This window comes from Trematomus bernacchii, unplaced genomic scaffold (assembly GCF_902827165.1).
Source record: "Trematomus bernacchii unplaced genomic scaffold, fTreBer1.1, whole genome shotgun sequence".
Taxonomy (NCBI): domain Eukaryota; kingdom Metazoa; phylum Chordata; class Actinopteri; order Perciformes; family Nototheniidae; genus Trematomus; species Trematomus bernacchii.
This window is the reverse complement of record NW_022987821.1, coordinates 7,606,868-7,629,237: the sequence shown is the minus strand read 5'-3', so window position 1 is coordinate 7,629,237 and position 22,370 is coordinate 7,606,868. Positions and strand designations below refer to the sequence as shown.

At 40.6% G+C, this 22,370-nt stretch overlaps 1 protein-coding gene and 1 long non-coding RNA gene across 22 annotated transcripts in view; one reads left to right on the top strand and one right to left on the bottom strand.

The window, feature by feature from the left end:
- LOC117499059 overlaps positions 1 to 6,543 on the top strand; it is a 27,612-nt gene extending 21,069 nt beyond the window's left edge. The window contains exon 3 of the long non-coding RNA XR_004557653.1: positions 6,493 to 6,543. This is a non-coding gene — a long non-coding RNA (uncharacterized LOC117499059). The remainder of the gene's footprint in view (positions 1 to 6,492) is intronic.
- LOC117499055 overlaps positions 1 to 21,455 on the bottom strand; it is a 49,654-nt gene extending 28,199 nt beyond the window's left edge. For 6 of the 21 annotated variants that reach the window (XM_034151308.1, XM_034151317.1, XM_034151325.1 and 3 more), the window contains exons 1-12: positions 21,284 to 21,455; positions 19,724 to 20,154; positions 17,929 to 19,561; positions 17,527 to 17,790; positions 14,564 to 15,001; positions 14,003 to 14,449; positions 12,587 to 13,027; positions 12,026 to 12,472; positions 11,465 to 11,911; positions 8,442 to 8,882; positions 3,918 to 4,346; positions 1,645 to 2,085 (exon numbers count right to left, since the gene is read on the bottom strand). In XM_034151308.1, the coding sequence (XP_034007199.1) occupies positions 1,645 to 2,085; positions 3,918 to 4,346; positions 8,442 to 8,882; positions 11,465 to 11,911; positions 12,026 to 12,472; positions 12,587 to 13,027; positions 14,003 to 14,449; positions 14,564 to 15,001; positions 17,527 to 17,790; positions 17,929 to 19,561; positions 19,724 to 20,114 (5,819 nt within the window). In that variant the 5' untranslated portion in view covers positions 20,115 to 20,154; positions 21,284 to 21,455. Of the gene's footprint in view, positions 1 to 191; positions 621 to 1,045; positions 1,051 to 1,644; positions 2,086 to 3,917; positions 4,347 to 8,441; positions 8,883 to 11,464; positions 11,912 to 12,025; positions 12,473 to 12,586; positions 13,028 to 14,002; positions 14,450 to 14,563; positions 15,002 to 17,526; positions 17,791 to 17,928; positions 19,562 to 19,723; positions 20,155 to 21,283 lie in introns of all 21 variants that reach the window. The other 15 variants (XM_034151320.1, XM_034151324.1, XM_034151329.1 and 12 more) reach the window with 15 other exon arrangements.
- Between the last annotated feature and the right edge of the window lie 915 nt (positions 21,456 to 22,370).

The following is a 22,370-nucleotide window of genomic DNA, read 5'->3' as shown; positions in this document are numbered from 1 at the left end:
GGTAGAAGATGTGGTTTCAAATAATGACTGAACTGGGAAATGTTATTCATCTACATCATGTTCAGAAGTGAAGGACTATTGTCTCTTTCTGAAACACTGCCCATAATCAGATGTCATTTATTTTTGTATTTCTTAACAAATCCACATAGAAAAATCAATATAACAAAATAAACAGTAATGGTCCCACCAACCTGAGCTTTGAGATATAAGGCAGACACTGCAGCCAAGTCCTCACTTCACTCTCTCCACCTGAGCAGCCTGTCAGCTTCACTTGTTTCTTCTCTGGTTGGAGTCTCAGCACTTCCAGCAGGATGGAGCTCTTTCTCTCTGAGAGGTCTATGAACCAGACTTCAGGAGCTGACTGGAGAACAGACTGTAATGATGGAAGGAAACTCAGGCCTGTTTCAGTCTCATAGTCCTTCAGGTGGGAGTACAGATCCAGCAGGAAATCACACTGACATTCTTCATAACCCTGTTTGTCAGTAAAAGGGAATGATGGATATGTGCACACTGATGATAACAGCTCCAGTGTCTTCTCTCCTGTCTGCTGCTCTCTCTCTGCTGCTGCACAGAACAGAGTCCCAAAGAACTTGACTTCATCTGAGTCTTCAAACCAGGAACTGGAACGAGAATTGAACAGTTTGTTATCAGATGATGTCAACAGCAGAGAAAGACTCTGATAGGGAGTGTTTCTGCTAAATGTCTACAAATACCTGCAAGTGAGCATAACACAGTAAAGTCCATCAACCTCATATTGAAGTAACTTTGCTGTTAAAAGGATCATATCTGGATTTTGTAAAGCTTTCAGTAAATGAACCTTTCCACAACATGTGTCATCACTTAGCTCTTCTACTGACTCACAACACAGACACTAATCCTGTTCCTCAAATCACTTCTTATTTGCTTCCCAGTGATTCTGTTCACCTGAGGGGATTTTACTTTGTGAATGAGTTTTGTATGTAAAATGATATTCCAGATATAATAATGTAAAAAGTGGAACAACAACATCTAGAGTCACTATAATGTAGAAGAGAACATCACATCATGAAACTCTTCACTTTGCTCCTGAGATAATACACATGTGAATCAGAGTTTAGTAACACCTCCTCTGTCTCTGATGACTAGAAGTTATTATTGTTCATGTGTCTGAAATGTTTATTTAAAGCTAACTAACAGTCTTTAGAAGTTTCATTAGAGTCAGTCAAGTTGAAGCTAGTATCTGTTAAAGAGGTAGATACATGTAGTATTACTTGTTGTGCCTTTATTCTTTTAATTGCTCTTTGATTAAATTAAAACAGAGATATGTTAAAACGCTGATAGCAGTTTTATCAGCAAGTTTATTTATGTTTGCATGTGTCTTTATTTCTGAATGAGGTATGAGCATGATGGTGCTGCTGTCTCAGAGCTTAAGTTCTCTCATTAGGATTCACATCATTTCATTATTCTCAAACTGGTAGAAGACTGTGGTTTCAAATAATGACTGCACTGGGAAATGTTATTCATCTACATCATGTTCAGAAGTGAAGGACTATTGTCTCTTTCTGAAACACTGCCCATAATCAGATGTCATTTATTTTTGTATTTCTTAAGAAATCCACATAGAAAAATCAATATAACAAAATAAACAGTAATGGTCCCACCAACCTGAGCTTTGAGATATAAGGCAGACACTGCAGCAAAGTCCTCACTTCACTCTCTCCATCTGAGCAGCCTGTCAGCTTCACTTGTTTCTTCTCTGGTTGGAGTCTCAGCACTTCCAGCAGGAGGGAGGTCTTTCTCTCTGAGAGGTCTATGATCCAGACTACAGGAGCTGACTGGAGAACTGACTGTAATGATGGAAGGAAACTCAGGCCTGTTTCAGTCTCATAGTCCTTCAGGTGGGAGTACAGATCCAGCAGGAAATCACACTGACATTCTTCATAACCCTGTGTGTCAGTAAAAGGGAATGATGGATATGTGCACACTGATGATAACAGCTCCAGTGTCTTCTCTCCTGTCTGCTGCTCTCTCTCTGCTGCTGCACAGAACAGAGTCCCAAAGAACTTGACTCCACCTGAGAGTTCATCTGAGTCGTCAAACCAGGAACTGGAACGAGAATTGAACAGTTTGTTATCAGATGATGTCAACAGCAGAGAAAGACTCTGATAGGGAGTGTTTCTGCTAAATGTCTACAAATACCTTCAAGTGAGCATAACACAGTAAAGTCCATCAACCTCATATTGAAGTAACTTTGCTGTTAAAAGGATCATATCTGGATTTTGTAAAGCTTTCAGTAAATGAAGCTTTCCACAACATGTGTCATCACTTAGCTCTTCTACTGACTCACAACACAGACACTAATCCTGTTCCTCAAATCACTTCTTATTTGCTTCCCAGTGATTCTGTTCACCTGAGGGGATTTTACTTTGTGAATGAGTTTTGTTTGTAAAATGATATTCCAGATATAATAATGTAAAAAGTGGAACAACAACATCTAGAGTCACTATAATGTAGAAGAGAACATCACATCATGAAACTCTTCACTTTGCTCCTGAGATAATACACATGTGAATCAGAGTTTAGTAACACCTCCTCTGTCTCTGATGACTAGAAGTTATGCTGCGTTCACACCGGACGCAATGCGATGTTTGGGGGCGGCGCGATTACATGTAAAGTCAATGCAGAGACGCGGACAGACGCGAATTCGCTCCGACGGCGCGCATGAATCGGTGGATGCGGCGCGAATCACGCGATTGAGGCGATTGAACGGTGCCGCGTTAAACGCGAGAGTTCAATTTTTTCAACTCGAGCGTCAAATTCACGTGACGCGTTCTCGCGGAAGCCAATCAGCGGTGAGGATCTCAGCCGCCGTCACTGACGTTCAACCACACAACATCAGCCGTTAGCTGTTAGCAGTTAGCACACAGAGCTCACAGCTCCTCATATCTGTTCAGAAACTGGACAAAAGTTAAACAAGTACAAACCACAGACTGTCTGTGCCATGGCGAATACAGTCGCTGCTTTATTTATGTCTGTAGGCCGTTGTTATGAGTGTGGACGGTCGGAGCATATACTGCGTTAGCTTAGCCTGGTCGACCCGATCTTCATTCAGAAAACAAGCATTTTAAAAGGTGTTTTGCCTGCCGTCTGTCTGCAGACTTGTCAAAGCATTAATTCATGGTTGTTACTAACCGGTATCAGTATGTTGTTACTTCGGCATCATTTAGAAACGTGTATTACAATTTAATCACGGTAAAATATGTTCATTTGTTGTAGTTGTAGCTCCCGAGCCAGCGCGTCTTGTTTGAATGATGCGAGTAAACACAGCTGGCAGCCGCGGTGAAACTCCAGCGTTTAGAGCGATGCGATAGGAGCGATTAGAGCGAAGCGAATAGTCACATCGCGTCCGGTGTGAACGCAGCATTAGGATTGTTCACGTGTCTGAAATCTTTATTTAAAGCTCACTAACAGTCTTTAGAAGTTTCATTAGAGTCAGTAAAGTTGAAGCTAGTATCCGTTAAAGAGGTAGTTAAATGTAGTATTACTTGTTGTACCTTTATTCTTTTAATTGCTCTTTATTTAAATTAAAACAGAGATATGTTAAAACGCTGATAGCAGTTTTATCAGCAAGTTTATTTATGTTTGTATGTGTCTTTATTTCTGAATGAGGCATGAGCATGATGGTGTTGCTGTCTCAGAGCTTAAGTTCTCTCATTAGGATTCACATCATTTCATTATTCTCAAACTGGTAGAAGACTGTGGTTTCAAATAATGACTGCACTGGGAAATGTTATTCATCTACATCATGTTCAGAAGTGAAGGACTATTGTCTCTTTCTGAAACACTGCCCATAATCAGATATCATTTATTTTGTATTTCTTAAGAAATCCACATAGAAAAATCAATATCATAAAATAAACAGTAATGGTCCCACCAACCTGAGCTTTGAGATATAAGGCAGACACTGCAGCAAAGTCCTCACTTCACTCTCTCCATCTGAGCAGCCTGTCAGCTTCACTTGTGTCTTCTCTGGTTGGAGTCTCAGCACTTCCAGCAGGATGGAGCTCTTTCTCTCTGAGAGGTCTATGGTCCAGACTGCAGGAGCTGACTGGAGAACAGACTGTAATGATGGAAGGAAACTCAGGCCTGTTTCAGTCTCACAGTCCTTCAGGTGGGAGTACAGATCCAGCAGGAAATCACACTGATATTCTCCATCACCCTGTTTGTCAGTAAAAGGGAATGATGGATATGTGCACACTGATGATAACAGCTCCAGTGTCTTCTCTCCTGTCTGCTGCTCTCTCTCTGCTGCTGCACAGAACAGAGTCCCAAAGAACTTGACTCCACCTGAGACTCCATACTTGAAACTGGAACGAGAATTGAACAGTTTGTTATCAGATGATGTCAACAGCAGAGAAAGACTCTGATAGAGAGTGTTTCTGCTAAATGTCTACAAATACCTGCAAGTGAGCAAAACACAGTAAAGTCCATCAACCTCATATTGAAGTAACTTTGCTGTTAAAAGGATTATATTTGGATTTTGGAAAGCTTTCAGTAAATGAACCTTTCCACAACATGTGTCATCACTTAGCTCTTCTACTGACTCACAACACAGACACTAATCCTGTTCCTCAAATCACTTCTTATTTGCTTCCCAGTGATTCTGTTCACCTGAGGGGATTTGACTTTGTGAATGAGTTTTGTATGTAAAATGATATTCCAGATATAATAATGTAAAAAGTGGAACAACAACATCTCGAGTCCCTATCATGTAGAAGAGAACATCACATCATGAAACTCTTCACTTTGCTCCTGAGATAATACACATGTGAATCAGAGTTTAGTAACACCTCCTCTGTCTCTGATGACTAGAAGTTATGCTGCGTTCACACCAGACGCGATGCGATGTTTTGGGGGCTGCGCGATTACATGTAAAGTCAATGCAGAGACGCGGACAGACGCGAATTCGCTCCGACGGCGCGCATGAAGCGGTGGATGCGGCGCGAATCACGCGATTGAGGCGATTGAACGGTGCCGCGTTAAACGCGAGAGTTCAATTTTTTCAACTCGAGCGTCAAATTCACGTGACGCGTTCTCGCGGAAGCCAATCAGCGGTGAGGATCTCAGCCGCCGTCACTGACGTTCAACCACACAACATCAGCCGTTAGCTGTTAGCAGTTAGCACACAGAGCTCACAGCTCCTCATATCTGTTCAGAAACTGGACAAAACGTAAACAAGTACAAACCACAGACTGTCTGTGCCATGGCGAATACAGTCGCTGCTTTATTTATGTCTGTAGGCCGTTGTTATGAGTGTGGAATGAGCATATACAACGTTAGCTTAGCCTGGTCGACCCGATCTTCATTCAGAAAACAAGCATTTTAAAAGGTGTTTTGCCTGCCGTCTTGTCTCCAGACTTGTCAAAGCATTAATTCATGGTTGTTACTAACCGGTATCAGTATGTTGTTACTTCGGCATCATTTAGAAACGTGTATTACAATTTAATCACGGTAAAATATGTTCATTTGTTGTAGTTGTAGCTCCCGAGCCAGCGCGTCTTGTTTGAATGATGCGAGTAAACACAGCTGGCAGCCGCGGTGAAACTCCAGCGTTTAGAGCGATGCGATAGGAGCGATTAGAGCGAAGCGAATAGTCACATCGCGTTCGGTGTGAATGCAGCATTAGGATTGTTCATGTGTCTGAAATCTTTATTTAAAGCTCACTAACAATCTTTAGAAGTTTCATTAGAGTCAGTAAAGTTGAAGCTAGTATCCGTTGAAGAGGTAGTTAAATGTAGTATTACTTGTTGTACCTTTATTCTTTTAATTGCTCTTTATTTAAATTAAAACAGAGATATGTTAAAACGCTGATAGCAGTTTTATCAGCAAGTTTATTTATGTTTGTATGTGTCTTTATTTCTGAATGAGGCATGAGCATGATGGTGTTGCTGTCTCAGAGCTTAAGTTCTCTCATTAGGATTCACATCATTTCATTATTCTCAAACTGGTAGAAGACTGTGGTTTCAAATAATGACTGAACTGGGAAATGTTATTCATCTACATCATGTTCAGAAGTGAAGGACTATTGTCTCTTTCTGAAACACTGCCCATAATCAGATGTCATTTATTTTGTATTTCTTAACAAATCCACATAGAAAAATCAATATCATAAAATAAACAGTAATGGTCCCACCAACCTGATCTGTGAGATATAAGGCAGACACTGCAGCAAAGTCCTCACTTCACTCTCTCCATCTGAGCAGCCTCTCAGCTCCACTTGTTTCTTCTCTGGTTGGAGTCTCAGCACTTCCAGCAGGATGGAGGTCTTTCTCTTTGAGAGGTCTATGATCCAGACTGCAGGAGCTGACTGGAGAACAGACTTTAATGATGGAAGGACACTCAGGCCTGTTTCAGTCTCATAGTCCTTCAGGTGGGAGGCCAGATCCAGCAGGAAATCACCCTGATATTCTAAATAATCAGGATAAGATTTGTCAGGAAGAGGGAATGATGGAGGTGTGCACACTGATGATAACAGCTCCAGTGTCTTCTCTCCTGTCTGCTGCTCTCTCTCTGCTGCTGCACAGAACAGAGTCCCAAAGAACTTGACTCCTTTTGAGAGTTCAAACCAGGAACTGGAACGAGAATTGAACAGTTTGTTATCAGATGATGTCAACAGCAGAGAAAGACTCTGATAGGGAGTGTTTCTGCTAAATGTCTACAAATACCTGCAAGTGAGCATAACACAGTAAAGTCCATCAACCTCATATTGAAGTAACTTTGCTGTTAAAAGGATTATATTTGGATTTTGGAAAGCTTTCAGTAAATGAACCTTTCCACAACATGTGTCATCACTTAGCTCTTCTACTGACTCACAACACAGACACTAATCCTGTTCCTCAAATCACTTCTTATTTGCTTCCCAGTGATTCTGTTCACCTGAGGGGATTTTACTTTGTGAATGAGTCTTGTATGTAAAATGATATTCCAGATATAATAATGTAAAAAGTGGAACAACAACATCTCGAGTCCCTATCATGTAGAAGAGAACATCACATCATGAAACTCTTCACTTTGCTCCTGAGATAATACACATGTGAATCAGAGTTTAGTAACACCTCCTCTGTCTCTGATGACTAGAAGTTATGCTGCGTTCACACCAGACGCGATGCGATGTTTGGGGGCTGCGCGATTACATGTAAAGTCAATGCAGAGACGCGGACAGACGCGAATTCGCTCCGACGGCGCGCATGAAGCGGTGGATGCGGCGCGAATCACGCGATTGAGGCGATTGAACGGTGCCGCGTTAAACGCGAAAGTTCAATTTTTTCAACTCGAGCGTCAAATTCACGTGACGCGTTCTCGCGGAAGCCAATCAGCGGTGAGGATCTCAGCCGCCGTCACTGACGTTCAACCACACAACATCAGCCGTTAGCTGTTAGCAGTTAGCACACAGAGCTCACAGCTCCTCATATCTGTTCAGAAACTGGACAAAACTTAAACAAGTACAAACCACAGACTGTCTGTGCCATGGCGAATACAGTCGCTGCTTTATTTATGTCTGTAGGCCGTTGTTATGAGTGTGGAATGAGCATATACAACGTTAGCTTAGCCTGGTCGACCCGATCTTCATTCAGAAAACAAGCATTTTAAAAGGTGTTTTGCCTGCCGTCTTGTCTCCAGACTTGTCAAAGCATTAATTCATGGTTGTTACTAACCGGTATCAGTATGTTGTTACTTCGGCATCATTTAGAAACGTGTATTACAATTTAATCACGGTAAAATATGTTCATTTGTTGTAGTTGTAGCTCCCGAGCCAGCGCGTCTTGTTTGAATGATGCGAGTAAACACAGCTGGCAGCCGCGGTGAAACTCCAGCGTTTAGAGCGATGCGATGGGAGCGATTAGAGCGAAGCGAATAGTCACATCGCGTCCGGTGTGAACGCAGCATTAGGATTGTTCATGTGTCTGAAATCTTTATTTAAAGCTCACTAACAGTCTTTAGAAGTTTCATTAGAGTCAGTAAAGTTGAAGCTAGTATCCGTTAAAGAGGTAGATAAATGTAGTATTACTTGTTGTGCCTTTTTTCTTTTAATTGCTCTTTATTTAAATTAAAACAGAGATATGTTAAAACGCTGATAGCAGTTTAATCAGCAAGTTTATTTATGTTTGTATGTGTCTTTATTTCTGAATGAGGCATGAGCATGATGGTGTTGCTGTCTCAGAGCTTAAGTTCTCTCATTAGGATTCACATCATTTCATTATTCTCAAACTGGTAGAAGACTGTGGTTTCAAATAATGACTGAACTGGGAAATGTTATTCATCTACATCATGTTCAGAAGTGAAGGACTATTGTCTCTTTCTGAAACACTGCCCATAATCAGATGTCATTTATTTTTGTATTTCTTAACAAATCCACATAGAAAAATCAATATCATAAAATAAACAGTAATGGTCCCACCAACCTGAGCTTTGAGATATAAGGCAGACACTGCAGCAAAGTCCTCACTTCACTCTCTCCACCTGAGCAGCCTGTCAGCCTCACTTGTTTCTTCTCTGGTTGGAGTCTCAGCACTTCCAGCAGGATGGAGCTCTTTCTCTTTGAGAGGTCTATGATCCAGACTGCAGGAGCTGACTGGAGAACTGACTGTAATGATGGAAGGACACTCAGGCATGTTTCAGTCTCACAGTCCTTCAGGTGGGAGTACAGATCCAGCAGGAAACCACACTTATATTCTCCATAACCCTGGTTGCCAGGAAGAGGGAATCTTGGATATGTGCACACTGATGATAACAGCTCCAGTGTCTTCTCTCCTGTCTGCTGCTCTCTCTCTGCTGCTGCACAGAACAGAGTCCCAAAGAACTTGACTCCACCTGAGAGTTCACCTGAGTCGTCAAACCAGGAACTGGAACGAGAATTGAACAGTTTGTTATCAGATGATGTCAACAGCAGAGAAAGACTCTGATAGGGAGTGTTTCTGCTAAATGTCTACAAATACCTGCTAGTGAGCATAACACAGTAAAGTCCATCAACCTCATATTGAAGTAACTTTGCTGTTAAAAGGATTATATTTGGATTTTGGAAAGCTTTCAGTAAATGAACCTTTCCACAACATGTGTCATCACTTAGCTCTTCTACTGACTCACAACACAGACACTAATCCTGTTCCTCAAATCACTTCTTATTTGCTTCCCACAGGGTTCTTACACCTTTTCCAAAGTCAAATTCAAGCACTTTTCAAGCATTTTCAAGGTGCATTTTCAAGCTTTTCAAGCATCTTACAGCTGTTGTAAATTACATATTTATATACACATACTTATACTCAAATGATTATTTCCCTACCTCACATTAAATCAGATGTTCTTTATGCTATAAACAACCACATGTGTGTTTCATAATAGCATTCTACATGAGGATGAAAAATTAAAATGTTTAGAAAAGAAAACTAAGTTTAATATTTCAAAATGAGTGACCCATCTGTACGTAGACTGGGCATCCCATATAACCTGGCTGAGCCAATATAAAACAATCAGCCAAATAACTTTTCAATATATTATTGATTACTATTTTTGAGGTACTTTTAGGTTGGCAGTAAACACAAGTCAGAGGTAAATGGTGTACTTTTACTCCACTACATGTATTTAATACCTTTAGTTACTTCACAGATGTGGATGAATGATGTGAAATATAATCATGTGTTAAATCAGACTTTAGTTCCACCTGGAGTAAATCCACAAGCTACCCTGCAGTATACAAAGTCATTCAAACTAGCTGCACCTTTACCAGCTTTGAGAACACTTTCATGATCAATCATTATAAAACATATCATATACAATTATTAGGGATGCTCCGATCGCCAATTTTGGGGCCGATCGCCGGAATCAGTATCGGCCGATACCGCTCTCTTTTCCTCTCTCTCTCTCCTGACAGCCCGTCAGTATCTCCTGCAGCTCACTGATCCAGTAATGAGCGACCCGACAGTGAAGAATAAATATATGTATAACTAGTTTAGCTTGTTCCAGAGGTAGATCAAATAGCTAAGTGTGTTAGGTCTAACTCTTAATGTGTGTTCTGCTCCGCTCACCGGTCCGTCACAGCGGGTGGAGCTGCAGGATTTCTGCTTCACACACACGTTGCATACCGCTATTTTATTGTCATTTTCGGACACTTAAAATACTGCCAGACTGGTGAAGCCATTTTGGCGAGCTTGTTTTGCCGCGCACAGAGAAAAGTGTCATGTATTTTACATGCAAGATAGCCTAATTTAAAATGCTCTACTATGGCGTACCTTTCGTGTGGTGTGTGGCTCGTCAGCGCAGACTCTCGCATCGTTATTGTTGCACACTTTGCAGGAGGCTACTCTTGGGCTTCGCTTGACCCTCGTCTTAGCCATGGCTTGTATTTGTCTTCTGCTAGCCAACGCTCGTTGAAACGGCAACCTCCTGGCATACTGTCATCTATCACTCTCATCAGAATGCCCAGGTCACACACGTACCTACTTGCCGGTCACGCGCATTGCGCGGGAAGGCCGGAGCAGAGCTGTTTTATGTAAAAGCGAAGCAATTAAGCACGCTCCGACTTTTTTATTTTCTTTTAATCTAAAAAGCGAAGTAAAGCATTTACAATTTCAAGCACTTTATCCCAAATTCAAGCACCATTCCCAAAATGCAAGCACTTTTCAAACCTTGAAAACACCTCGTGCAATTTCAAGCATTTTCAAGGATTTCCAGCACCCGTACACACCCTGTTCCCAGTGATTCTGTTCACCTGAGGGGATTTGACTTTGTGAATGAGTTTTGTATGTAAAATGATATTCCCAATATAATAATGTAAAAAGTGGAACAACAACATCTAGAGTCCCTATCATGTAGAAGAGAACATCACATCATGAAACTCTTCACTTTGCTCCTGAGATAATACACATGTGAATCAGAGTTTAGTAACACCTCCTCTGTCTCTGATGACTAGGAGTTATGATTGTTCATGTGTCTGAAATCTTTATTTAAAGCTCACTAACAGTCTTTAGAAGTTTCATTAGAGTCAGTAAAGTTGAATCTAGTATCCGTTAAAGAGGTAGTTAAATGTAGTATTACTTGTTGTACCTTTATTCTTTTAATTGCTCCTTATTTAAATAAAAACAGAGATATGTTAAAACACGGATAGCAGTTTTATCAGCAAGTTTATTTATGTTTGTATGTGTCTTTATTTCTGAATGAGGCATGAGCATGATGGTGTTGCTGTCTCAGAGCTTAAGTTCTCTCATTAGGATTCACATCATTTCATTATTCTCAAACTGGTAGAAGACTGTGGTTTCAAATAATGACTGAACTGGGAAATGTTATTCATCTACATCATGTTCAGAAGTGAAGGACTATTGTCTCTTTCTGAAACACTGCCCATAATCAGATGTCATTTATTTTTGTATTTCTTAACAAATCCACATAGAAAAATCAATATCATAAAATAAACAGTAATGGTCCCACCAACCTGAGCTTTGAGATATAAGGCAGACACTGCAGCAAAGTCCTCACTTCACTCTCTCCACCTGAGCAGCCTCTCAGCTCCACTTGTTTCTTCTCTGGTTGGAGTCTCAGCACTTCCAGCAGGATGGAGGTCTTTCTCTTTGAGAGGTTTATGGTCCAGACTGCAGGAGCTGACTGGAGAACAGACTGTAACGATGGAAGGACACTCAGGCCTGTTTCAGTCTCATAGTCCTTCAGGTGGGAGTACAGATCCAGCAGGAAATCACCCTGAGGGTTCCTCTTCAAATAATAAGATACTATGTCGGTTAAGGTTATTGTTTGATATGTGCACACTGATAACAACAGCAGCAGTGTCTTCTCTCCTGTCTGCTGCTCTCTCTCTGCTGCTGCACAGAACAGAGTCCCAAAGAACTGGAGTTCACCTGAAGGTTCTGATGACTGAGGCACAAAACTGAAAACACAAGGAATCAAGAGATTGTGATGTTAGGCTTCTATCAAATACAAACTTTTCTCCATCAGCTGTGGTTTAAATTAAGTTAAATTGAATCTGCAGATTACCATTTACCTGAGCTTTGAGATATAAGGCAGACACTGCAGCAAAGTCCTCACTTCACTCTCTCCATATGAGCAGCCTCTCAGCTTCACTTGTTTCTTCTCTGGTTGGAGTCTCAGCACTTCCAGCAGGATGGAGGTCTTTCTCTGTGAGAGGTTTATGGTCCAGACTTCAGGAGCTGACTGGAGAACAGACTGGAATAATGGAAGGACACTCAGGCCTGTTTCAGTCTCATAGTCCTTCAGGTGGGAGGCCAGATCCAGCAGGAAATCACACTGAGGGTTCCTCTTAAAATAATAAGATACTATGTCGGTTAAGGTTATTGTTTGATATGTGCACACTGATAACAACAGCAGCAGTTTCTTCTCTCCCGTCTGCTGCTCTCTCTCTGCTGCTGCACAGAACAGAGTCCCAAAGAACTGGAGTTCACCTGAAGGTTCTGATGACTGAGGCACAAAACTGAAAACACAAGGAATCAAGAGATTGTGATGTTAGGTTTCTATCAAATACAAACTTTTCTCCATCAGCTGTGGTTTAAATTATGTTAAATTGAATCTGCAGATTACCATTTACCTGAGCTGTGAGATATAAGGCAGACACTGCAGCAAAGTCCTCACTTCACTCTCTCCACCTGAGCAGCCTGTCAGCTCCACTTGTTTCTTCTCTGGTTGGAGTCTCAGCACTTCCAGCAGGATGGAGGTCTTTCTCTCTGAGAGGTCTATGGTCCAGACTGCAGGAGCTGACTGGAGAACAGACTGTAAAGATGGAAGGACACTCAGGCCTGATTCAGTCTCATAGTCCTTCAGGTGGGAGTACAGATCCAGCAGGAAACCACTCTGATATTCTCCATCATCAGGATCATATATGTGAGGAAGAGGGAATGTTGGATATGTGCACACTGATGATAACAGCTCCAGTGTCTTCTCTCCTGTCTGCTGCTCTCTCTCTGCTGCTGCACAGAACAGAGTCCCAAAGAACTGGACTCCACCTGAGACTCCAAACCACGGACAGTAACTAGAACAAGAATTAAGATCAAATGTACTTTATTGATCAAAATGTGGGATTTTTATTTATTTGTATTGATGTAAGGGTTGAACATGTTGTTATCAGATGATGTCAACAGTACACAAAGAGCCATGCTTTACTGATAAGGAGTGTATTGGCTAAAAGCTTGCAAGTACCGTTAATGGGAATCATTTAGTAAAATTAATGAATTGAACATTAAAGTAAACATGCTGTTAACAGGGCTGTAAGTGAGTCTTTGAAGAACTTTAGGAAATTAGATACTTAACAAAATGTTTAATGGACCAATACTCAGATTTCAAAGGTGTTTCCTCAGCTCTGTATTAAAGAATGTATTTTATACTGGAAAACCACTCCTAAACCAACAAGGGGGGCTGAAAAGCTGTAAATACTGGATCACACATTTTAACATCTATCATTATTTAAAACTCCATGAAAATTAAACAGTGCTTATTTTACATAATCATCTCTTCATAGTGAGAACCTTTTCACTTCCTGATCACAGTTTTTTTGAAAATGGCTAATAAGCCACTTGGGTAAAATCCCCTCATTCAGTCGTCTTAACCACTCATTGTTCAAACATCCTGCTCAGTTACACTTCATTTATTGGCTGAAAGCAATATTTTGGCCGGATAATGAATCTATCAGTCAGCTCCTAAATCTATTCCAGTTAATCCTGAATATACTTTATTCTGATAGCTCCAGTATGAGGAGGTATTAGCAGGACTGTCTTGTTGTATCAGAGCAACATTATTCTTTTTATGATTCACATTATTTCATTATTCCAAACAGGAAGAAGAGTGTGATAAGTGATACTGATTTGATTCAGCTTTATCTAAATCATGTTTATTTGGGAATGACAATAATGTCTTTTTTGAAACGCTGTCGATTATCAGTTTATTTATATTTCAGAATCTGAATAAATATACAAAATATGAATACATGTCCATTATCTGTCTGACTGACCTGAGCTTTGAGATATAAGGCAGACACTGCAGCAAAATCCTCACTTCACTCTCTTCTTCTGAGCAGCCTCTCAGCTCCACTTGTTTCTTCTCTGGTTGGAGTCTCAGCACTTCCAGCAGGATGGAGCTCTTTCTCTTTGAGAGGGCTATGATCCAGACTGCAGGAGCTGACTGGAGAACAGACTTTAACGATGGAAGGACACTCAGACCTGTTTCAGTCTCATAGTCCTTCAGGTGGGAGTACAGATCCAGCAGGAAATCACACTGAGGGTTCCTCTTCAAATAATAAGATACTATGTCGGTTAAAGTTATTGTTTGATATGTGCACACTGATAACAACAGCAGCAGTGTCTTCTCTCCTGTCTGCTGCTCTCTCTCTGCTGCTGCACAGAACAGAGTCCCAAAGAACTGGAGTTCACCTGAAGGTTCTGATGACTGAGGCACAAAACTGAAAACACAAGGAATCAAGAGATTGTGATGTTAGGCTTCTATCAAATACAAACTTTTCTCCATCAGCTGTGGTTTAAATTATGTTAAATTGAATCTGCAGATTACCATTTACCTGAGCTTTGAGATATAAGGCAGACACTGCAGCAAAGTCCTCACTTCACTCTCTTTATCTGAGCAGCGTCTCAGCTCCACTTGTTTCTTCTCTGGTTGGAGTCTCAGCACTTCCAGCAGGATGGAGGTCTTTCTCTTTGAGAGGTTTATGAACCAAAATGCAGGAACTGACTGGAAAAATGGCTTCAGTTTTTGAATGACAGCTAAATTCTCTTGAGTTTTGACATGTTGATACAAATCCAGAAGGATGTTATGCATATCATAGTTAAAAGAAAACAGAAAGATGAGGTTGTTCACTTCATTGTGAACACTTTCTCCTTGAAAGTGAGTAGCTGCTTTCAGGCATAAATCCAGAAACAGCTGCTTTTCTTGTCTCTTCAGTGTCTCATAGCATCGCTCCTGGTCCTGTAATCCTGGACCTCTGAGGGTCATCCTGAAGCTGCATGATAACAAACACATGTGTCATTGCATGTACTATAGAACTGTATAAACTTTAAATGTAAAACAAAGTTACAGCTGTTAATACTGTGCTAATGTTAAATATCAAATGCAATTGCAATATTTAATTCTCCACAGCTTTTGAAGAATTTCTGAGAGAGTACAATTCTGGATGTCAACATAAGAGATCAAAGTTCAGATTCAACTGAAACAAAGAGTACTGATGCAGTACTTACTTATTCAAACTATGTTTATTGTCTATTTATAGTTTTTAAGAATGCTGACTAATAAGTGTTAAAAAGAAAGGGTGAAAAAAACATCAGCATTTAAATTGCTGCATTGAATAATATAAGACATACATAAAATCGAACCTAATTTCAGCTGTGATTAGACTGAGTTTAACCTTAAAGGTGGGGTAGGTAATTTTGGAGAAACCAGCTCGAGTGCGCTAGATTTGAGAATACACAGCCGGAAAAAATCTGCCACTTCCTTACAGAGCCCCTCCTCCAACACACACGAACGCGCACATGACCAATGAGATAAGTTTGTGCACAGATGGAAGGCTGACAGGCAGGTAGGCCATCCAGTTATTTCAGCCGGGCCGGCTAAAATGATTGGTCGTGCTTTTTACAGTACTACGGCTTCCACAGATGACGTTTTTTTAATGGATTTTTTGTCAAAGCACAAGATACACAAGATATTCATTGCTATCGGGATGCTAAGAGCATTCCATGGAATATAACAAAAAGTGTATCTCGAGCCAGTTTCTCAAACTTACCTACCCCACCTTTAAAGGTCCCATGTCATGCTTTTCCAGTTATCACCCGTCCCCTTGTGTGTTATGAAGGTTTTTCTGCATGTAAACGGTCTGCAGAGTCACAAACCCTCAAAGTACACCCTGTAGCGAGTAAAACTCTAACACAGAAAATACCTGTTTATGCTGCCCCAGAACGCCTCGTTGGAGATTTCTCTTTTTCTTCCTGGGTACAGTGACGTGACCTAACCCAAATGGACCCATTGGTCCAAATGGAGCTCCTCACACACACACACTCTCTCAGCGGCAAAACTGTGACGCGCTGGGGGTGCTAGTGAAGCCTCGCAGCGGCAAAACTGTGACGCGCTTACACTGTAGGTGTGCCGCGTTTGGGGGTGCTAGTGGAGCAGATGGGGGTGCTGCAGCCCCCTCAGCACCCCCCCCCCCCTTCCTGCATCCATTCGCGATATCTCGTTGTCTCGCAGACCCCACGCAGCAACCAGGAAACCACACCAGTAAGCCAGCTCACACTCTCCGCTCCTCGCAGCAGCGAGCCGAGCAACGTCCCGCCAACACGGCACCCAGAACCCACGCAGCATTCTCATCTGTTTGTCATTACTGGTGTCATTTTCTGGTTGCTAACGCCATTGTAACACATAATCACTGATGTTCTGCTGTAACGGTGGTGGACTCATCAGAACAGAGTGGGCGCTGACCAATCAGAGCACAGTGGGCTCACAGGGAGGGGGGGGGGCAGAAGCTCCAACAAGCCGTGTAGGACAGAGAGTGAATACACATACTATACAGAGATGCTGTATGAGAAACTAATGAGATTTTGGAAATTTGCACAATTTAAATCTATTCTAGTAGACCTCAACAATGGAATCATGATCAGTAGAAATGGCCATGACATGGGACCTTTAATGCTGATCCACATTTCAGAATGCAATGAAGACTTTCAACATGCACACTTACACTTGTCTTTCAGGGAGCTGGTTTAGTGAGCTGATCAATGCACATCAGCATCTCTTCCTCTCTCGATACACACACTGCTGCTCGTTAAACGCCCGTCATCTTTATTGTAATGAAACCTATTAAAATGTTTAGATCCTATGTTGTTTGACCACCATTTCCTCTATGAAGTAAACCAACCTCACTGTCTGTGTCCTCACATCCCGGGACAGTAAGACAGACAGACAGAGGAATTCACTGTATTGTTTCTAAAGCAGGGTACAGCACGTTACTTTTTTTAATTAAATGAAGATTTACTTTTACAAACAGTGAAGCAGTTGGGCAGCTGACACGTATGTACTGCAGCTGTGAACATGTACTGTGTATGGTTGGACTCTGTTGCAGTGTAACATCGGAGGAGACAGACATTCTCAAATTGCACCACTTAGAACAAACTTGTGAATGCAAAAACAATGCAGAAAGAATTATTCAATCATTGTATTCAATAAAAGCACCCAAAGTAAACTATGAAGTAGAGATGGGAATGAGTCATCGAATATTCAAAATGATTCAGGTATTTGAATATGAGCTATGAATATTTTTATTGGATTTTGTTTTTCTCTTTTCATGGGAGGGGTGCCTAAGTTGATTACATATTATCAAATGGATTAATTAAATGTATACGACAGTACCATTTAAAATATCTTAAGAAAAATATCAAGAAAAAAAAACACGTGTAACGTTACCAGGGGTTAAATTGTGCCGGGGCTCAGCCCCTTTTACTAAAGGTTCATAAATACATAAAAACACAAGCTACATACCTGAGTGAGCTGACGTAGGGCAAAGCCTCTAGCAGAGTCTCACACAGACTGTGGCAGTCAGGGGTCTCCCTTTCCCAGTGGAGGCAGATGTTAACCTTCTCACTTATCTTCTGCAGGACTGTCACTGCTCTTTCAAACAGCTTTCTGTCCCCCCCCACTGGAAGGTGCAACTGATTTCCATCAAGGCCAAGTAAGGTGATGTAGTCCATCTCCCCTTCGCTGAGAAGGAAGATCTTCCACAGCTGCCGTGGCAGAGAATCACACCTGCAATATGAAGAATTATCAGCTATCACTTTCTCATTACTTCTGTATATATATTAAAGGTTACAACTTTGAACAATTCAATTCTACCTAATTAGATGTGTTGTAATCTTAGCCGTAATAATAACTGCTCATCCATACCATTGGACGTTTTGAAGGCATCCTAATAGTGGTCTCATTCCTTGTTGTGATATCGTGACGTCCTCAAGGTTCAGCCATATTTTCTTCTCCTTGGACTGAGTGATCACGTAGGCCACAGCACAGCAGGGGTAAGGATCGAGACTCTCTCCACTGAGGTCAAGACGATAGTCCAGTTTTTCCAGAAGGTCGATGCATGCTTCAGGACACTGGGACTCATACAAGCACTGGCATAGGAACAGTATGCGCCCACTGTCCTCAGTATCAGGCTCATCGTTTTCACACAGACTAGGAAGGAATGTGGAAATCACTTTCTTGAAGAACCAGTTTGATGTATTCTTGAGCTCCTCAACAGGAATCAGATACTTCATCAAACTAGGGCTATCCTCAGTCAACAACCTACACATGTAAGGGATCAGATGTTTCATGTGCTTCTTCTTCTCAGTGAGGCATTGCTGAAAAACATTACTGATTAAATCTGGATTCTTCAAGAGCCACAGTGCTGCAAAAAACTCCTGCATTGTGTAATGGAGAAATGCATAGGTGGTTATACTTTCAGTAGGGGCGACTTTGATGGCAAGTTGTTTGAGCAAGGAGAGGACACAGCTGTCTGCAAAGGGAGGTAGTGTCAAGTTCACAGTTTTTTCTTCAGTTGCACGAAAAGCAACCTCAGCCAAAGACAGTATCTCCTCACTCTTGCTTTTGATGAAGGCATTTAGATCAATGTTTTTTGTGTTTCTTTTGAGGCAAAAACGGAAAATGTTGATGTAGATATCAGTTATACAGCAAGGCTTTTGAAAGTCCTCTGATGTCTCAAATGAAAAGCATGCAGTCACCATCAGTGCATACATCGGTACATGACAAAGCGTTAACAACTCCACGTTGCTCAAAACCCTCTCCTTTCCCTCACGTAGCATCGCAGATATGTATGTTTTTATGGTCTGCTCACTAAAGCCTTTCACTTCCACTCTATCAAAGTCCTCAGAAGGAAGGTCTTCTTCAAGGTTGTCTTCATCCACTGGTCTGCAAGTCAAAACGACCATGGAATCCTTTAGCAAATCTTTATCAACAAGTCTCTTCACTACTGGTGAAGACAGATCTGTGATTCCATCAAAAATGAGTGTAACTTTGTCAGAGTTATTCTTTATGTCCTGTAAGACCTCGTCTTTGCCTTCATCTGGCTCACTGAACTCATTGAAGAGAAGGTCCTCCAGGCTCTTGATGTTGGATATTTTTCTCATGTCAAAGTAAAACATGTAGTTTAGCTCCTTGTCATCTTTTTCTGTCCAGAGTTTTAACATTTCATGAACGAGTGCTGTCTTTCCAATCCCAGACTTACCAACCAAGAGTATGTTTTTATCTGTTTTAAGCAGGTCACTGGGAGAAATGTCTGCTTTGTCCTTAGGGATGTAGGTCCCTAGCTTTTTAGAACGGCTCATCCTGCTTTTCTTGCTCTTCAATTTCTTTATTTTAGAGGCAGAAACCCTTCCTTGTGTGTCCAATACAAGTGGCATGTACGACAGATCAGGCTTGTTGTTTCCTTCAAACAGATCTTTGTTTGCCGTCCAAAACGCTTTTGATATTTTTTGTGCTTTTGACTTCAACTTTGCCTGGTAACGGTGGCACGGTGTTGGACCTAAAATAAAAACAACAGTGAGTAAGTAAATACATATTGTAAATTGCATGCTGTACCCTCATACTAAATAGTAGATGCATATTTCCAGATGACAGCCCATCAAACATCAGCAATGAAGACGTGACACACTTTCTATATTAGTTATATAACTATATTACGTACCTTGTAGGTAGTTTTTTCCCATTTGTGTGTCTTCCTTGAAAGGGAAGCAGCTGATCCAGTGGTGCAGGTCGAACATCTTGCTCTCAGCAGAAGCTACAGTCTGTTTCTCAGGGAAAAGGGATGTCCTCCCATGGGTCCTCTTCCTCGTCATGTCAATAATTTTGAGGAATTCATAGCTGGCTTTCTCCCCCTTATCGGTTACAGAGTCTATAAGTTTTCTGTTTTTATCGTAGTCATTCCCTTCTGCTTGTATTCTGCAGACCTCTTCGTCACGTAACACTCCTTGCTGTTTCAAGTTCTCTAGAATCACTGAGTGATTCTTTAATGTTTTCACAAGATGGATTCTGGCCCCCCTGACGTACTCTACAGCTGACTGTGTTGTAGAAGCCATGTTTCATTACTTCGGTGTCTTCTGCTTCAACTTCAATGATCTAGAGAACAAAAGAATGGTTGAATGAAATGTAATATGAACTCTTTTGTTTAACATCCAAAAAATTACAGAAATCTGTAGATCTAAAAGGAATCAAATAAATTCAGGGCAGATAAGAAGAGCAGGGGGAGGATCTGGCGTCAATGATACAGTTTTTCTCATTGGCTCACTTCTTTAAACAGTCTTGACCTTCTCTTAACTCTATGTGTAATGGTTACAACTGTTTCATCACAACTCTTTTGCCCGTATGAAAATTAAGTAGCTCACACAAAACATTGAATTCATGCCAACAAGTTGTTATTGTGTCAGTAAACGTGCTAATACAAAGAAAATGGATAGCTGTTTTGTCCTAGTGTGAACAGTACTAGTCAAAACAGTAACATGCTTTTTCACCACCAGTCAAAACTTGAAATGTTCTAACATACAAGTCTCTGAACATATAAATCATCCATACATTCACCAAAACACATTCAGGACTGTGAATTTTAAATAATTTAACTCCAGAATATCTTAACACAAAACAATACAAATAATTGTTATTTATCAAGATCTAGCCATTCATGAAATAGCTTTATTAATAGCTATGTTTTAGTGACGTTCAAGATCATTAAACATGACTTAAATTGTTAGTATAACCTTAAGAAATGAATTGCACATCATGGGATGAGGCTTGTGAGTTCCGTCCGTTAACGTTTTGGTTAATGTTTCCGTTAGTACTGTCACATCCGGCTGTTCCTTTCAAAATAAAACCTAAACCCCTACAGGACGTGACCAAAGTCAATTTATCACATTCTCAAACAAATCAAACGTTATGGGCCATTTTCACAAGTTTGGTGCTGGATTAATGCTCTGCTCTGATACCTGAGATATATAATATCTATGTTTCTGATACACTTTGAGCATAGTTGGGAAATAAGTTAACTAAAACACACTGAAATCTTAAAACATGGTGAAGAGCTAATAACTAAAGTAATACAAGTTGAAAACATAATGATCATCCACAGGTTTTGTCTTTAAATGAATGATTCCTTGTGCGATGATATCGGGAACGCAAGAGTAGGCCTGTGTGCTCTGTTCATATGAAAGATAGCTAAAACGCTGTTTGTCCTGTTCTTCTTTATTAAACTTACCTGTGTGGCACAGAGAGAGCTTCAGGGATTTCTCTCTGAGGTAAGATGTCGAAGTTTTCCATGAATCCAACCGTACAGCCTCGTGCTCAATGTCTGAATCCTCCCTAGTTTGCATTACTTTCACTTTCGATGCACAACCGCACTTCCTGTATGCACATTAACTCTGAATGCTCGTAGCGTCCTCTAATATCCACAAGATGCCACTATTGGACCAGAAAACAATCAAGTTGTTGAGCTGATACTTTAAAAGTAGAAGTACTCAGATCTTGTACTTGAGTAAAAGAAGAAGTACCATTATCTTGTTTTTGAGTAAAAGTATTAGTACTCAGATCTTGTACTTGAGTAAAAGTAGAAGTACTCAGATCTTGTACTTGAGTAAAATAGAAGTACTCAGATCTTGTACTTGAGTAAAAGTAGAAGTACTCAATCTTGTACTAGAGTAAAAGTAGAAGTACTCAGATCTTGTACTTTAGTAAAAGTAGAAGTACTTAGATCTTGTACTTGAGTAAAAGTAGAAGTACTCAGATCTTGTACTTGAGTAAAAGTAGAAGTACTCTGATCTTGTACTTGAGTAAAAGTAGAAGTACCAGAGTGTAGGAATACTCTGTTACAGTAAAAGTCCTGCATTCAAAATGTTCCTCAAGTCAAAGTCGAAAAGTATTCTCATCAAAATATAGTTAAAGTAGCGACAGTAAAAGTAGTCATTGTGCAGATTGGTCCATTTCAGAATAATATATATGATATCAATGTTTTATAATGATTGATCATGAAAGTGTTCTCAAAGCTGGTAAAGGTGCAGCTAGTTTGAATGACTTTGTATACTGCAGGGTAGCTTGTGGATTTACTCCAGGTGGAACTAAAGTCTGATTTAACACATGATTATATTTCACACCATTCATCCAGATCTGTAAAGTAACTAAAGGTATTCAATACATGTAGTGGAGGAAAAGTACACCATTTACCTCTGAACTGTAGAAAAGTAGAAGTATGAAGTATGAGCATAACATGGAAATAATCAAGTAAAGTACCTCAAAATGAACTTTAGTAGAGTACTTTTGTAAATGTACTTACTTCCCAGCTCTGCATG